This window comes from Amblyomma mixtum, chromosome 1 (assembly GCF_055824585.1).
Source record: "Amblyomma mixtum isolate Tamu chromosome 1, ASM5582458v1, whole genome shotgun sequence".
Classification (NCBI taxonomy): Eukaryota; Metazoa; Arthropoda; class Arachnida; order Ixodida; family Ixodidae; genus Amblyomma; species Amblyomma mixtum.
The window spans coordinates 318,000,423-318,018,731 of NC_143012.1; the positions used below are offsets into that span (position 1 = coordinate 318,000,423).

General features: G+C 44.4%; 1 protein-coding gene across 2 annotated transcripts in view; it reads right to left on the reverse strand.

Annotated features, from left to right (window-relative positions):
• LOC149372613 (uncharacterized) overlaps window positions 1-18,309 on the reverse strand; it is a 54,376-nt gene that overhangs the window by 18,542 nt on the left and 17,525 nt on the right. For both annotated transcript variants that reach the window (XM_089567125.1, XM_089567124.1), the window contains exons 6-14: window positions 17,129-17,307; window positions 15,707-16,090; window positions 14,048-14,183; window positions 10,887-11,080; window positions 7,326-7,445; window positions 6,374-6,553; window positions 5,185-5,376; window positions 4,247-4,498; window positions 1,590-1,808 (exon numbers count right to left, since the gene is read on the reverse strand). In XM_089567125.1, coding sequence (XP_089423251.1) covers window positions 1,590-1,808; window positions 4,247-4,498; window positions 5,185-5,376; window positions 6,374-6,553; window positions 7,326-7,445; window positions 10,887-11,080; window positions 14,048-14,183; window positions 15,707-16,090; window positions 17,129-17,307 — 1,856 coding nt within the window. The remainder of the gene's footprint in view (window positions 1-1,589; window positions 1,809-4,246; window positions 4,499-5,184; window positions 5,377-6,373; window positions 6,554-7,325; window positions 7,446-10,886; window positions 11,081-14,047; window positions 14,184-15,706; window positions 16,091-17,128; window positions 17,308-18,309) is intronic.

Sequence of the window (18,309 nt, forward strand, 5' to 3'; positions counted from 1 at the left end):
TATTCTTGCCTGCAAACAGCTTGCAGAATTTCAAATCCTGATTTGGCGAAGCCAGTTGTAGCGTCTGATCCCTATCAAGTCCACAGTCTATGTAACAGTTATATGCCAAGTCTCTTTCCACGCAAGCTGCAAGAAAATGCCACTTCATCTCAAAATCAATGTTTGCAGCATAAAATTGCAAGATTCCTCTTTATTTTTTAATTTTTTTTTCAAAATAAATACGAGCCACCACTGGAATGTGAAATTTGCAGATGCTCCACCACACTCTTTTGAGCACGACCACTTTGCATATGCAGCGATGGCCACACTGTAGCTTTAAATCCTTTCAGAGGAACTCACTGTTCCAACAGCATGCGCACTTGACATATCCAGCAGCGACAGACGACAGTGAGTGCAAACATGTCACAATATTCTGCAGCAAATCAGCCACATCTCTGCTCTCTCAATCTCTCCCAATACATCCACACTAAAACCTGTTCAGCAAAGGTTGCTCCCAATCTGGATGCAGATAACAGGGAAATCCGAAGTGCTCAAAAAAGTGATGTTGTGTCTAGCGGGCGCAAAATCTCTGCTGCTGCGGAGCTGGTGAGCAATGTCGACAAGCAACTCTGACCAGCAAATGCAACCCTGTGATCATTAAAAAACAACTGAAGAGATTTTATAATTTGATGAAGGAACCGAATGTGTGAAACTTGCAAGGTAAAGCATGCATAGTATTCTTGTGCTAACGTTTGCAAAAGTGATGTAATCGCTGAATAAAGCCATGATGGTATTCAGGCTTCTCTGCAGCGTACAGTACCGGTTAGGGCCTGCAATGACATTGTGCATGATGGCACTCCAACGAAGAAATGTTTGTTTAAAGGAACAAAACTAACGACTGCGAAGGTAAAGGCCACAAAGCCTTGTTTGGCGGCGCCAATGGTGCACAATAGAATGTGGCCAAAAGCAGCAGAAATCTGAGGTATTGGCAACAATAACGTCATTACCAAGCTTCTCTGCACCCCTCAAATGCAGTGAGGAAAAGCTTGAACATCATAGTGGCTTAAATCGGTGATTGTGCCACCATTTTAAGTTTTAGCACAGAAATTCTTGGGCCGCCGCGGTGGCTCAGTGGCTATGGTGCTCGGCTGCTGGCCCGAAAGACGCGGGTTCGATCCCGGCCGCGGCGGCAGGAATTTCTTTGGAGGAGAAATTCGAGGCCCGTGTACTGTGCGATGTCAGTGCACGTTAAAGAACCCCAGGTGGTCGAAATTTCCGGAGCCCTCCACTACGGCGTCTCTCATAGCCTTAGTCGCTTTGGGACGTTAAACCCCATAAACCAACCAAACCAACCAGAAATTCTTGGCATGTTTTACATATAAGCTTCAGACATTTGAACATTGAATCTCATTGAATTCTAACCATTTCAGCTTCCCTCTAATTCATTTGAAGCAAACTACTTAGGTGAACTTAGGTGAACTTAGGTAATAAAACAGCATTCAACACATCTTGGGTCAGCTGCACAACAGAGCATCAGGAACTACTTTTATCAAGTTCAGCCACACTGCTGAAAATGCTGCACGTGCATAGAAAAGAGAGGAGTGTCTGACCTTGAACTGTGGGTCTCCGTGGGTGGCAGCCTGGTGCTGGTCGCGAGCAGCAACCGAGTCAAAAACCTGGGCACAGGCTTCGCACTCGACTGGCTTCCCCTGACATACATGCGCTGCCAGCAGCATGGGGTTGCGGAAACGGCCTCCACACACTGCACACTGGTGCACATGTGTGTGCTCATACTGGTGTCGGCGAAACTCGGCTGCATTGGTGAACACCTGCACAGACAGGAAGGCCGCGTTACAACACACCCGAGAAACACTTGGGTACTAAGACACAGAATAAAAGCCTTGGCAAATAGTGTCTTTTTGGGGAGGTTCAAAATGAATTCAAAGAGAACAGTAAATTTGTTTGTAAAGCTTCTAAGCGAATATTTCAACAATGCATTGAAGCTTTGTTGCATTCAATGAAGCTAGTCGACCTTTTGCAAAAATAGCCCATCGAAATTGGTGCATTCAACTTACGCACAGAGCCAACCTATTCACAGGGATCTGGGTTGGCGCAGCCCAACTGTGGGTGTTACGTGCCTCGTGCTCCTCCCCATTCGTGCCATATTTCATGGAGCTTCGTATGTAAACAAAATGTGCACCTTCTCCAAAACAGGCATTCGTAATTGGAGGATTCCACCTACACATGTATTTGCGAGGTCTAAGCAGGCTCGGCCAAGATGCGGACATTATGCACCTTGTGCCAGTGCCCATTCCCACCACAACCATGGTGTTCCATGAGTGAAAGGAAATCCTCAATTCATGTACAGATCAGTGCTGCTAACAAAAATTCAAAATGCGCATCACACACCCAGCCCGCTTGAGCTAGCGGTGTCCCAGACGAGAGGAAGGTAACATGAGAGCATTTTTGGTTCTTCTGGTAACCTCTGGAGCATGCATCATGCGGAAATCAGAAACAACAGGACCGTTGGCAGTTCAGCTTTCTGTGAAAGGCATGAAAGTTGTGCCATTTTTCGTCTTTGGACGCAACCTGCCTCCGACTGTTGGTCTTCATTGCAATTGCATCATTATGCGGCTGCTGCTTTTAGTTGTGCACCCACTGCAATGCCACCCCACAAGAAGTATACCAAAACACAAACTACATGAAGCAAGCGTCACGGAAACGTCATTCAAATGAGACAAATACTTATGAGATTTCGAATACCAAATGTTCGGACTGAATCGAATATCGAATAGTACTTCACTATTCGACAAATATTCAAAATTATCGAATATTTCCACAAGCCTACAAAATAGTACGAAATACAGTGGTAGCACGAAGGCAGCTAAGGCATGCGGGTGACAGAACACGTTTTGGAGGGTAGCATATGCTTACAAAACAAAGATGCGCAGTAGCAAAAGTGGCAAGTAGTCAACAGACATTGAATTTAATAGTGCAATTCATAGTAAGTCCCTGTTAGTTCTTGTCATTGCATATTTAAACTCATCTGGCGGATACCGTGACTATTAAAAAGAAAGACTGCAGCTGGTGTTGCGGCAAGTGAAAAACCTAATACTATAACCGCATCTGGCATCAAAATGGAAATGCTAATAGAAACTGCAGTGAGGCGGTAAAAAAACATTATGCATGTAGTTAGTGTGTGTACTTGAATCAGAACAATTATCAGAGTATAGTACCTTATATGATTCAAAGCCTGCGGCAGTGGGGGGAAAACAACTGGAACCAGTTAAAAACATGCCAGTTTGAAGTGGTTTAAACATGTTTTCAATATAATGCGTTTTTTAATCCCAATTGTTCTATTTTTCTACTAATTAGGCTGCTACTGGCTAGGAAAGTTTGAAAAAAGATAGTAGTAAAAAGCACATCCAGGAAAAACTTCTCCATGACTTCCGAGCAGCACATGCCAATCACAAAATGCTTGGAACAAGGCCTTAAATTCACAGTGGTTCTCAAAACCTAGGTGACTTCTGGATATCAGGCAAAAATTAAAAGGAAAAGGAAATGACATCCGATACAGTTCAAGTACATTGTCAAGGTTGCATGTGCTCTGGTCTTTACAACTGTTACTGTGCTATTGCCACTGTTCTAGATCAAGCATCATAAGGAACTGGTTCCACCAGCAAACCAAAGCAACATGAGTCAGAAATGTCAGTGGGACACAGTAGTAAGACAAAATCACAGGTCAGCACAGACATCTTTGCTCTGTTTTAATCAACACTATGTACATCTGACCAGCCGCAATGCTGCCGTGCTCCGCCAACACAGCACATCGAGGTTGTGCGGATGAAACAGTGCCAAATGCCCTCACATGACCGTCAGATGGTACCTGTATGAGATGTGACCAGGCAGTATTGGCCACTAGTCAGCACACTGTGTGGCACTGTCCGGCCCATGCATTTCACCAAGACCGAGTTTCTTCTGGCTCGCACCAGGACATCCCAAGACCGAAAAGCTACAGGCCGTAGACCCACCCAGATGGATAGTTCCTCTGGATGGAGAGATGGCTAGTTCCTCTGGTTGCAACCATGAGTTGCAACTGGAGGTCTATATCTAAGAAAGCCTTGCTTCCAGACCCTTCTTCCTTTTCCCTGTGCCCTTCCTTACACTTTTCCACTTCTCCACATAAGACATGTCAACTGACCAGAGTGGAGAAGGTTTCACAATAAACATCCCTATCTCGGCATACAGTGCGGGCAATGTGTAATACCTTGTGGCAGTGCGAGCACGCAGCCTGGCCATGCAGCTGGATCTCCTGCACCTGCGTGCACATGCGCATGTGGTTGGCCAGAGAGTCAACCGAGCGCAGCCACTTGCCGCACACGGGGCACGTGTGCTGCCCCGTGTGCACTGGCAGGTGTTTCAGCAGGTAGCCATGTCGCGTGAATGCCTTGCCGCACACGCCACAGCTGAATCGCTCCACTTTAGGTCGCTGTGGACACGCGTGGTTGGCCAGAATCTCCTGCGGAATGAGTATAGTGGGGCCCAGGTCACAGTGATGCCATATGAAATTCATTAGTGGTCACCGAACACTGCATGCGGCTGGCTTGTCAAGGTTCGCCTATATCTTTAAAGAGTCTGCTTAATGTGAGGAAAATTCAGAAATGACAATAAGCTGACTCAAGGCAGACGACACAACCCCTTCCATTGTTTATTCAAAGCTTAACATCAAGGCACATGCTCAACAACCACTGGAATAGACAATGTCACAAGAAGACAACACTTTCTCACATTCTGGCTGCTGCAAGCCCAGGCAACGTCCTCTTAGTAAAACCGATGGTACGATGTGGCTGGCCGTACCATGGTGCATTACAGGAAAATGTGTTCCACGCATAGCGACAGAAGGTACCACTGGTATGATTCAAAGGCTAGTTCAAAAATTAGCTTGTAATTTCTTAATGAAAATGTGCAATTAAACTATGTCAGCAACAAAAGTCTTGTGGCATCTGTAAAACATATCTGCTACTGCTATTCACTGCAAATGAAAAAGAACCTCATCTGCCAAAGAGCCACAACATCTGGCAAAGAGAGCAAACAAAAGCAATAATAGTAGAAAGAAGAAAAGAATAAAGTACGCTGTCCATCCGTCCACTGCCAGCAAGCTGCAAGTCTAACTGACTTATTACCAGCCAAGATGAGCATATGCACCCTGGTAGTGTAGCTCTTTCCACAGTCGGGGCACATGTGCTGCCCTGTGTGCTTGGCCATGTGGCGGCGAAGGAGTCGATCAGTGCTGAAGGTCTTGCCGCACACTGTGCATGGCAGCTCGGTTGCTTCTGAGCGGTCCGCTGACTGGCCGGAGCAGGCATGATTCAGCAGATTCTCCTTGCGGGCAAACACCTACAGCGAGAGTAGAAAATACCAATCTCACCTTCAGTCTAGCAAACACACCAATTGAGCGAGAGCAAAAAATACCAATCCCCCCTTCAGTTCAGATTTACATATTTTAGTGCAGCGCAGCCAAAATGAAGAAACTAGGACACATGTAGTATAATCCTTTCAGATGCCGCTTAGCGTTTCTATTAAACATTTTTGTTTTTGTTTCGTCTAAATAGTCTATGCAGTCTCAAAGGCAACTAGTTAGTTTGCCTGAAACAATTTTATTTATTCATTTATCAAATACTGCCGGCTACATTATGGTGGCCAAAGCAGGAGAGGATAAAAGCAAGAAACCAAACACAATTGGCATTCCAACGCAAATTACAAAATGAACACCCATTGAAAAGAAAAAGAGAAAAGAAAAATACCATCAAAGTGCCCCACATAGCAGTGTACAGGTGCAAGTTAGCATTTTGAAAAGAACTCTTTGAGCGATGCTTGAGTAAGCGAAATTATGAGTAATGTTAACCTGCATTAACTGCCACATAAAATACTCACGCTTACTTTTCTACAGGGACATATACAATTGGGTTAAAGCTGTCACAATAATTGTGGAATTATAATATTATTGTGATAGTTGAAGGAAATAGGCCCTCCAGGGACCAGGTCATTATTTGCTCTTTTTTTAGCAGCAGATAAAGTGAGACACCCAAAATTAAATTTTGTAGTTAAATTGCCAAGTTCCACTACACTGAAGCACTTCTTGCCCAGCTCACTCTTTCGAGGACAGTATTGGCTAGTTAGCACATAAATAGAAACCACTGAAGTTATGATATGAAGAGTGCTGCATTAGTCTAAAACAAAGAAATTGCTGCTAGTCATAGCACTCTCAGAAAAAGCAGCAAGCTCGCTGCATACACACTTGTCTACATAGCACCTAAAGGGTTGATGCATGGGCACACATGGTTTAACAGTTTCATGGTGATGAATTATGTTTGTTTAATGATAGCAAACATACCCGGTGGCACCGGTGGCAAGTGAACTCGCCCGTGTGTTTGCGGATGTGGCGGAAGAGGTACAGCGTCTGGTTGAAGCCCTTGCCACACAGGTCACATGAGTAGCGCCCTGGCCTCTTCGGTCGGTCAAGTCGAGCCTGCTCCACGCTTCGATAGAATTTCTCCACCACCTCGCCACCTTCCTGCATTCAATGCACCACTCCTTGATCTCATTGCACAATTTATTTGTCCAGAGATGGGAATTAGTGCTTTCGCACTATTCCTGCCCCTTGTTAAATAAACTGCAATGCACTCTCGCACTGTGCGTTGCACATCGTCGCCTTCATCAACTTCCATCTGTGGTGCGAAGACACAGACAGAGTATTTTGTCTTCAACTTCGTGGTTATCGTTCCATGCAATTCTGCTTTTGCATGTTTATAGAATTTAAGCGAAAATTCTCTGTCGTTTTTTATTCTGATTTTGATTGATGCATTCAGCCTAAAGAAATGCAATGTCTGTTACAGTAGAATCTTAATGATAAGGTCACGGTCGATACGAATTTCAGGAGGATATTAATTCACAAAATTTCCTGGCCAGAGTGCATAGTATACAGTGTGCAGAATTCTGGATATTCCAAATGCTCTTTCGTGCCACTAAAGGTGAGAATGCGCAAAATGAGACCGCACTCTTGAACACTAAGCATTGCCCGCACATTGCCAATGCGCGATCACCAGTCGACACACACTGTTCAAGAATAACGTTTGGGGCTATATGCAGAACAGATGACCGAAGGCCAACATGCTCTGAATTCACTGACCATGGCAAAGGATTGGATAAAACACACAAAATAGTCAACAGGGGTCCCTATGGGCTTGTTTGGTGAGTGCACAAACAAAAGTGATTGCATTTGTTTGTTCATTAACTACCGTAGGATATATAGGACACATTGAGTGAATGAAAAAGTGTACACTCACTTCATGGCCCTCTGTGTTTTCGCTTGCTGCAGATATGTCCATGGGCTCTGTTTCTAGTGCTTCTGACACAGTGCCAAGACTTTCAGCAACCACAGCTTGTAGGTCCTTGCCAATCGAGTTCTAATCAATAAAAAAAAAAGCAGAAATAACAGCAACCAACATTTAGCTATGGTCAGCAGATATTTGCATACCATTGCATACCAGCTTGCAATAGGAGGCAGCAGATTTCAACTGAAGGTTTCGCACAGTGTCATAAAACACTCAGTTAGGGCTCAGATACCCTATGGCCAAACGGGGTGATCACAGGACAACTAAGAAATTTCAGTAATAAATTCAGTAAGAAAGAATTCAGTAAGAAAGAAGAAATTTCAGTAAGAAATTTCAGTAATATTTACCTTCCTTTGGAATCCACTCCATTGCCTTAAGGGACCATCGGTTATCTTTCCCTGCACTACACTCCCTTCCCAGGTCCATTTAATCTCCTTGAATTCAACTTGCGTCCATTTCATAATGCCCCGAGCTCTCTTTCTGTCTTTTAATGTTGTCACTTTCATTTTCCTTCTCATAGCTCACTGCGTTGTCCTCAATTCGATTTCAAGCTTTTTCATTAGCCTTCAAGTAGTCTGTCCCACATGGGTAGGTACTGCCAAGATGCAAATGCGATATTACACTCAAGTAAGGGCCGAAGTTTTTGTTTTTTCATTCTGAAAGTGTGCAGTCCATTTGAAACACATGCTCTCACCATGGGCATGTCAGATTTCATATGTTTCGTGCAGAGAGCAGGAAACCCTCACAATGAAGATAACACTTTTAAAGTTATGCAATTTCTAGTTTCTTTTGACACTCCAGAACTTTCTACTGGAACCGTTTGCGTACCTCTAGTGGCCCAAAAGTTGATTATTTCATACAATTATATTTAAATCAGCATGGCTTAGAAACAGACCTACTGGCTTCAAAAAATTTCAGCACTACTGCACAAGTTTTGTTCATGCAAATGCAATAGTAAGTTTTAAACCCACAGCTTACATTATACCGGACACCCAGCAAGGAGGTCGCAAGTGTTAAAGGGACATTAAGGACAACTAACAAATTTTTGCTGAGTAAAAATCTATTTTGCGGCTCTCTCTAGCTATGCTCATGCTTGTCCAGCAACAGAAGGCGCAGCTATTGCCAACAAAACTAGCTTATAAAATTTCCTCGCCACTAGGTTCAAACTTGTGACGTCTACACTGAAAATGACTCTGTGATCACCGTTTCGAAGTGAATGTCTTAAAGGGACACTGAGGAGAAATTGAAGTTGGCTTGTATCGATAGTGTACCAGCTCCTGATTGCAAAAACGCCGCTCATATACTGACAACAAAGCTCTTGTAACATAGAAAAGAGCAAGAACCAAAATACAGGTATCACCACCACAGGCCAAACTCGCAAGTACAAGCGTGATGAGGTCATAGGACAAAACAGTGTTGCTAGAACCAATGGTTCTAGAAACACTAGAACATGAGAAGCCACAAATCACTGAGGTGCAGCCAATGCATGCGCAAATCTCCTTGACGGCAGCAGATGGCGCCACGTGCCGGCAGCTACGCGCGCGCCTGAAGCATCGGAGCCAATCAGCGCCTGCTCATACGCAGTAGGCTGGCTCCCGGTATTCCGCTAGCGGTAACAAGGTACACGGCCATGGTACACGGTATGCTAAAGCTGTCTATTTGCGAGAACTTCGTTGGTGACTTCGAGAACGATATCCATCGTAACGCTGGCAAAACGCCAGTGCAAACGTAAGCGAAGCGACTGTAGCGACGGCCGCAATAGATGCCTTCAACGTGCGGCCAGCGGTAGCTTTCTTTTCGGCTGCTGCTAGGCCGCACTGCTGGCCGCCAGAAATCGCGGAGTCTGCGTTACGTCATGCGCAGGCCATGTTTCACGTCACTTAGTCCTGTGTCGTCATAGGAGAATCCCAAGTTTGAATCAGAGCGGCGGGAAAAACTTTTTCAACTTCGAATCCAAGTTTCTTAGAAATAAATGCATCTTTCGCTGCCGGCCAAGTGGCAACAATGCCATGACATGCCGAACTATCGGATTTTGCTATTAAAAAAATATTGATAGTGCTCTCCTCACTGTCCCTTTAATGCACTACAGTTCGCTTTCGAAAACAGCTGGTGACAGCAATAGTACCAGTATTTAACTTTCTGGTTCCTTTTACATTGTAAAAGCCCCATTTTCAGCAAAAGTATCCCCGTTCGTCATTACAATAAGGTGGTCGACCAATACAGGCTAATTTTATCATCAGAATAAGGAAGTATAAAGGCCGATTTCAATGTATCCTCAATGTCCCCTTAAAGCAAGCATACTGGTACATTGTACTTTCTTTAACATAGCAAGGTTTTCCAGAAGGTACCCCTGATTAGGTTTCTCACATGGAAATCTGAGACAATGGATCAGAAAGTCATTGTGAAGAAGCTGTTTAAGAACGTGGGTGGCGCTGGTGAACACTCCCAAGGTTAGGTTATTTGTAAACATAAATACCCCCGAAAGCAGAAGGTTTGACAGCCATCGCCGTAGCTCAGCGGTAGAGCACCGGACGCGTAATTCGGAGGTCGTGGGTTCGGATCCCACCGGCGGCATGTGGTTGTTTTTTCTTCTGCTTTTCTAATCAATTAGCTTTAAGCGATAACATATTCAGTAATATAAATTGATCAACAGCACAAAATAAATAAATGAATTAAAAATCCCCTGTGCCCCTTGGTTTCTGTGGCTGTTGGCTCCTCTCATTCATACTTTGTCACTAAACTCACCATTTCGATTCTCACTATAGCCTTTTAACATGTGCAGGGACCTCAACCTTTTCACATACAGGCAAAAGGGGGCCATGACCTAAAAACAACTGCATAAGAACTATGATTCTGGAAACTGAATGCAACTATTGAAAGAGACTCTTACTTGAGTCGTAGCACATTAAAATCGCACCACATAATGTAAAATCGCACCACACAATGTAAACTGTTCCACAGCCAGTACATACACATGGTCCCTGTTCTGCTACTCACTCACTCACTCACACTCTCTCTCTCCACACGCACGCGCATGCACGCACACACACACACACACTAGAGAGAGAGAGAGAAAGAAATGTAAACGAACCTCTCAAGAATGAGCTGCAATAGAAGCTGCAAAGAAGCTACCCCTCGCCCCACTCAACCCAAGTGACCCCACACCCTGAATCATTGTCACTGCCCGGCTCACTCACTTCGCCTTCCCCCTGCCCTCTTCACCTGTTTCATCCATTTAAAGCTGAACACAGGACTGCCTGCTGTCACCCCAGGAGAAAAAACCAAGCTGGCTCCAAAACGCAGACTTTAAGTTAAAACGTTAGTTGGAGACAATGCCCCCTTTGTTCTGTAAACTGCGATCCCAACCGGAAAGTCAATTTTGCTGAGATGTTCAGTTTCCAGCTTTTCACTTGTGCTCTAACAATTCTGTCCAGTTATGAGAACCCACAAATCACAAGTTCCACAGGCTGCAAAGTGATGGCAAGGGCAGAATAAAATGCAAGCAGTCCGTGCCTGTGGCTGCTTCTCCTGGGCATCGTCAGAGGGCTGTGCTGGTTCCCCAGAGGTGTCTTCCACTGCTGTCAGTGGTTGCTCACTGGACTGACCAGGCAACAAAGTCAACATCTCGACAGCCACGTGGAGCTCCTTGGGGACGCCACCAGCCAACGCATCACCACCAGAAGCAGCGGGCTTCCCTTCAGCTTCCGCTGAAACAAAAGAGACTATGTTGGGAATAATGTAAACTCTTCAAAATTTCAGAAGTGCATTCCAGCTCACTCTTTTCGCTGTCACATTAATGCACCTCCAGCCAATAAACCGTTTATACCATGTTTATATTGCATTTCTACCTGTGTTTATCCCTGTGTTTATGCCTGTGTTTATGCCTGTAATATGTTCCATGTAAAGCAGCTTCCTGCTAAAACTGTCGCCTGCTGATGTATGCGAGGGCCCTCGGCACTCTCAAGCAGTGAGAAACTGCTTTTTTGCTGAGGTGCCCCCCAACCTAGAGTTGGAAAATAAACATTGAATTGAAAACTACCAGCTCAGAAAAACCAATGACTGAAATTCGATCATAGTTAGGTAACGTGAAACTCACTTACGCTAGGCTAAGCGTTGGTTAAGGGCATGTCAATTTAGAAGCAGTGAGCTTATTGGGCCAAGTTAGTCGATGTCTGACTAGTCTAGGCTTCGAACCAGCCTTCTTTTCATTTCTCAGTGTTACATTCCAGGAAAACTGTGAACGTACAGCTCTTACTGGTAATTTTTGCTTTATCCAGTGAGGGCAGCACAACGCATAAGCACAACATCTATGCTCATGCTTAAATTTCTGTCTGCAGTGTAACATAGTATAAATTTCATTCCACATGTTTAGTAACGAAAGGTCGTCATATATTGCTGCAGTACATGGCACATAGCATCTCAGTTATGAGTAACTAGACGTGGCAACAAGGATAGCAACAAAACATTAAAGGTGCACTGAAAAGGAATCTGAACTTGTCTTTTTGCCGCGGGAACTCGACCTACACGTTCCTAGCATTCTTAGAAACTGCGACTTATTGCCCTGTATGGCCGATTTCCCAAATTAAATTGAATTAACGGCCGGCTCCCGCCCTTTTTTTTTAATTCTGCCTCGTACGGTGGGCGGAGTCGACCAACGCGTGGAGTGCCTTTCACCCAGTCCCGTGGCGGCTTGCCGCTCTGCCATCGGCGGAGTAATACGTAGTAGTCCATAGTAGCAAATAGTCCGCGCGTATTTTTATTTCTGCAGGCTTATTTTGCGGCTATATTATCTGCGAATGAAACTATTTATTCATGGAAACCTAAAAAACAAAATAAAGCGAAAGCAAAGCCTCCACGGAGCTGGCTGAAAGGAACTTCACGCGTTGGTCGACTCCGCCCATCGTACGAGGCAGAATTTAAAAAAAAGGGCGGGAGCCGGACGTTAATTCGATTTAATTAGGGAAATCGGCCATACAGGGCAATAAGTTGCAGTTTCTAAGAATGCTAGGAACGTGTAGATCGAGTTCCCGCGGCAAAAAGACAAGTTCAGATTCCTCTTCAGTGCACCTTTAAAGATGGCAGGGAAAAAGAACATTTTCCTCTGAAACATGTTTAGTAGGGGTGCCCATCACTAGGGAGCAACACTATGCATCGCATACATCATTTCAATTAAACGACCTCTTAAATAGGCAGCGGAAATAATACAGATGACTTGTAAGAGAAAGCACCTTTGCTACCTTTATGCCTGAAAGCTGCTTTTGTCTGCTGCTTAGTGATATGTGCAAAGAAGCTTCTAAGTGAATTTTCTCATACACAGTATAACACTGATCGCAAGCCTTAAAGGAGTTTGACGACCTCACGGTTTTAAAAAGAACAAAAAACATCAAACCGAAACTATATTTTTTTGTGACCTGTTTAAGCATAAAAAAATGCAAAAACTATAAGACTCGAGTCAAACAAAGTACAGTGAAACCTCCTTAAAGTGCACATGTCATACTGGTTCATTTCTAATATGCGCTGTGTATTTTTCATCAGTTACCTCAAAAGATTTTCATGAAAATTTTGGATATATAGCTCAAAACCTAGGCTGCTAAAACCTGAAAGAAAGAGCATTTAGCCAGCTGTGTGTGCAGCTCACAGGTCATTGGTAGACCAATGAGCAAGTCTGTGCTGTCATGCTGCAATGTACTCCCCTCACCACCACTGTATACTAGCACTCTCGCATATTTTTCTTCATTCGACAAGGTCTTGCTACAATCTTAAATAAACCAAAAAACTTCTCCATAGCCATTAAAGGGACACTGAGGAGAAATTGAAGTTGGCTTGTATCGAGAGAATACCAGCTCCTGATTACAAAAACGCCACTCATATCGACAACAAAGCTCTTGTAATGCAGAAAAGAGCAAGAATCAATATAGAGGTATCGTCGCCACAGGCCAAACTCGCAAGTACAAGCGTGATGACGTCATAGGACAAAGCAGTGTTGCTAGAACCAATGGTTCTAGCAACTCTAGGACGCGAGAAGCCACAAATCACCGAGGCGCAGCCAATGCATGATCAAATCTCCTTGATGTCGCCAGATGGCGCCACGTGCCCGGCAGCTATGTGCGCGCCTGCAGCATCGCGACCAATCAGCGCCAGCTCACCGGCGTTAGGCGGGCTCCCGGTATTCTTACGAGAACTTCGTTGACGACTTCGAGAACGAGATTTATCGTAACGCTGGCAAAACGCCAGTGCAAACGTAAGCGAAGCGACCGTAGTGACGGCCGCAATAGCCGATAGGTGCCTTCAACGTGTGGCCGGCGGTAGCTTTCTTTTCGGCTGCTGCTGGGCCGCGCTGCTGGCCGCCAGAAATCACGGAGTCTGCGTTACGTCATGTTCACGTCATGTTTCACATCACTTAGTTCTGTGTCGTCATAGGAGAATCCCAAGTTTGAATCAGAGCGGCGGGAAAAACTTTTCAACTTCGAATCCAAATTTCTTAGAAATAAATGCATCTTTCGCTGCCGGCCAAGTGGCAACAAAGCCATGACATGCCGAACTATCGGACTTTGCTATAAAAAAAATATTAATAGTGCTCTCCTCACTGTCCCTTTAACTAAACTGTTATCAGCGATTAAACTCAGCAACTATTTAAACAAGCAATGCAAACAAAACGCTATGCTGATACTTGCCAGTGAGTTCACTTCCAGCAGTTTGGCCACTACTCAGCTGCGGGTCTGAATCGAAACTTGATGCATACTCGCCATCGTAGCCGCTCTCATAGTCCGAGTACTCTCCACCCTCATAATCAGAGTCTTCAAGGTTCCCCTGCATAGCACAATGCATGTGATAGACCGTAACACACTTTTCCCTTACAGTTTACCATTCTCATCGTCGGTTAACATTCTCACCTGCAACACAGAAAACGCAAGAAAGGCACCAGAGGACAAAAGCTGTAGGCACACACAGGCTAAAGTTGTTTGAACATTGAGTGAGATGACTCTCTCTGCACATGCAATTAAATTCACGATTTTATGAACCCATATGAATAAGTAGGCTGAAAGACTCCAGATAGTTGCACCTGTCAGTGGCACAACCCCGGCACTGTGCCACTGCCTAGTTTGATGTCAAACTAATAATTGCAGCTTCATCTCATTCCTTACTTTTGCAGTATATAAGACAGCTTCTGAATGCAGCAGATATGAATTCACCTCGCCATGCATGTGGCACGTGTAGTACTCAGCATACTTTTCATTGGTGACCTACTGACTTGTGCTTCTTCCTTAGCAGTACACTTCCAACCTGAACTAAACTCCGAACAGAAATCTATTTTGTTGCTTACATTTTCTAACTGCATCCTCGAATTACAACAAAACCTGGTGATACATTTCTATTGAACTCTAACATATGGATAATATAACAGCGTCCACAAATTTTGGTTATGATGTTAAGCTGACCTCTCTATAAGAAATGCAAATCCATTACTGTCCAATGAAAACTGCAAGAAGACTTGCACCACAGCACAAAAAGATGGCATCAGCCATAGCAACAGGCAGTCATCAATACGGAGAGCTGCAAATGCAGTACATTTGTTGACTTGGCTCCAGCTAACTTGGTACTGATGCATACAAAGATTGTGTCCAGCCTCAATGTGTTTTTACATCTAGGTTATGTTGAAGCATTTCATTTTTTAGTTCTATCTTTTCATATTTAGTTCAATGCAATTGAATGTTTAGTTTAATTTAATTCACTCTACCTGCTAAAAATTTAAATACAGACAGCTTAGAAGACAAACTGCCTTTGTTACCTTTATGCCTGAAAGCTGCTTTTTTCTGTTGTTTATCAATACATGAAAAAAAGCTTCTAAGTGAATTTTCTCGCCTACAATGCAGCATTGATCACAAGCCAGAGTCAAGTGGCATTAAGTGACGTGGCCAGTGATACACCGGTGCATCTGCCCAGAGTACAACGGGTCTCAATGGGCAGTGCAATGTCCTGTGCCGCTTGGACACAGGGGCACCACCATCAGTCTGATCTGAACTTCATTACATCGGCCAACCTGTACTCATTCATATAATCATTCCCTTTTATGCACTGAGACATTAAACACCGCTTAAAAAAAATACAGCTGCCCTCTGTTGAAGACATCAGTGATGTTCTTCCATGTTAGCCATAAACAGTAAATTTTGAATAAGTAACACCACCAGGCATGACGTCACACCCACTGGCTAGAAAATGTCAACCCTGAGCAAGATTTGAGCTAGCCATCATTCACTGGACAGCCTCAATGTAGGGAGCTATTTCTGCAGTCTTTTGTAGCCAGCCACTCCCAAGCCCATTTTTCACCTCACCTCATCGACGATGAGTGCCTTGCGCGTAGTCCTCAGGTTGTACTTGCCGGCCGACTGCCGCTCCACTTCCTCAAACCTTCGCGTTGGCGCCATGTCTGCGTCGCGGATCACCCCACTTGCCTTCGGCTTTCGGCCACGTCGTACGCCACCTCCCTGCTGCTGCTGGCGCTGCAGCTGCTGAAGGGCAGGCTCTCCAGCCACGGCTACCACAGCCTCCTGTGGGAACTGCTGAAGCGAAAGCTGGTCCAGCGATGTCACAGTCATGGTGGTGGCCTGTTCCACCGTGCAAGAGGAGCCATTTTCCACCAGACGAATGCCTCCACTTGGCTGCTGCTCCCCCAATACGGTTGTGGTACTCGGCAGGTCAATATCACCTTCATAGGACTGAAAAATGGCACCAGACAACAGAAGGGGAGGTAAGCAGAGGAGTTAGTGGGGATCCGTACTTGAGTTTCAAAGCAAAACGATGAGAGGGACAGAGGAAAATGACAACAAGAGCACTTACTCACAATAAAAATTTATTTCAAACAAACAGGCTTTCATGAGAAGAGAATATCAGCAACAAAACAAAACCATGCTTGCAGAAAGGATGACCAGAAGAACCTTTCCTTCTCAGAAATCCTTTTTTTCTCATAATCTCATAAAGTTCTCACCCTTAGCATAGAAAGCATTTTTAGCTTTCAACAATGCAACAAAAGCAATTGCAATGCAGCAGTGGCCATAAGGATGCAGAGGGCTTGGAAGACACACATAAAGGGATCGAAAAAGACTACTTCAGGTATACTTTAATGCTAAGTGCCAATGGTACCAAAGTTAAGCACATATTAAAAGATAAAGCATTTGTTAGGCAGATCAGCTGCAAGTTCGGTCCACCTGGCAAGTTGCAATGCAACAACTGCTGCATCAAGAAAGAAACAGAAAATGCTCCAAAGAATGCACAGTCTATGTGGCTTGGATGTGGGGCAGCTTGATACTAGATGCTATGTCATCTAAAAGCGCATTAAAACTTGCTTGATATGACAAAAACGTCTCCTTTAATTTTATGACTAAAATGGGACACTCACTTGCCATAAGATTAGTGTGATGTTAGCTGGCCGCCTCAGTCTAGATCATGAGAATAAGAGTGGAAGGATGATAAAGAACCAAAAAGACAAAATGATTATTGTCTCGTTCTCCCTTTTTGCACTGCTTTTCAATTACCGAGTGTTATCACCATCTGCTATTGACACACAGAATTGATCTGCACTATTAGACTTGGCAAAACATTTTTCATGTCATGAGCCTTGTAAATTCTACCTGCTAGTAAAAAATCTGCACAAAACACAAGGAGAAGATGACACAAGGTTAAAAGCGGCACTAAAGATTCTGCCCACATCCGTCTACATTTCATGCAATGCGCTTTCATTGCTTTTGGCTTCTCACCAATATTTCATGTATGGACCCATCCTGCAGCTGAATCAGCAGTTGTGTGTGGCCTCCATCTTCCATCATGGCCTTCATCTGAGGTTCCTTGCTGGCTGTGGCTTCAGCCTGGCTGTTATGCAGGCCTGCTGCATCATCCTGGCTTGGCTGCACACTGGTGGCTTCCTCAGAACTTGTTTCTGTATCACCAGCCATGAATTTTAAGAGACAAATGAAAGAAATAACAAAATTATGACCCTGATGCCAAAGTATGAAGCCACTGCCAGCATGCTTAAAATCCAAAACAAGCCAATTTAAAGCACGCCATAGAATCTCAGACTAACTTTTTCCTGATTGAAATGTTATGCAAATGCTGGTTAATATATGAGAGGCGTGTAGCCCACCATAAGTAATATTCATATCAGTTTTTAGAATTTCGCAAATACAGTTACCCTCGGCGCTGTGATCCAACAAACTTTGGCCATTTCGACGAGTTGCATGCACTGGAGATGTCGCTTTGCCTGTAAGCTTCTCGAAACGGCGTGTATCTTGGCGCGATGTAGCCAAAGTATTAACACCCTAACGAACATTTTCTAAATAAAATCTGCACCGAAATGGCCTTCTAGTAACCATACCGCCATCTGTCGGCCAAATAAAAACTCCCCGTTGGACAAGCCCTGCTCACTGTAAATTGGGCACACAGTGCCACAGAACACATGATAAGCTGGATGCTTCACTGCCTGTTAAGGGGGGACACAGCTTCCAAATCATAAAAATCTCTAAAAAAATAATCGAACATTATAAAACACCCGATTCCTTATCTGCAAGATCTTTCTAATTATATCTAAAAAAAATTTGCAATGTTTTTGTGACTATAGATAGCAATAAAATGATAGATGATTTGCGTAGTTCGGCCAAATGTGAATTAGGTGCACAAGCAGTTTGGTCATCCCTCCGGTTCTGGTGTACAGATCCAGTGTTCATGGATGGCAGTCGTTCGGATACCGATAATAGGTTAACGTCCATATATGCGGAAGTGGTCACTGCCTCCAGTCATAGATCCCTGGGAGTCGTCCTACCACTCCTGGTGCAGTGGTGCAGCAGTCAAGCGATGCACAACTCCACTTCTATGGCAGTTGCTGCCATTGGTGGTACTCGGGTTGCTTGGGTTGGGTTGCAACCCAGGTTGGCCTTCATGAGCA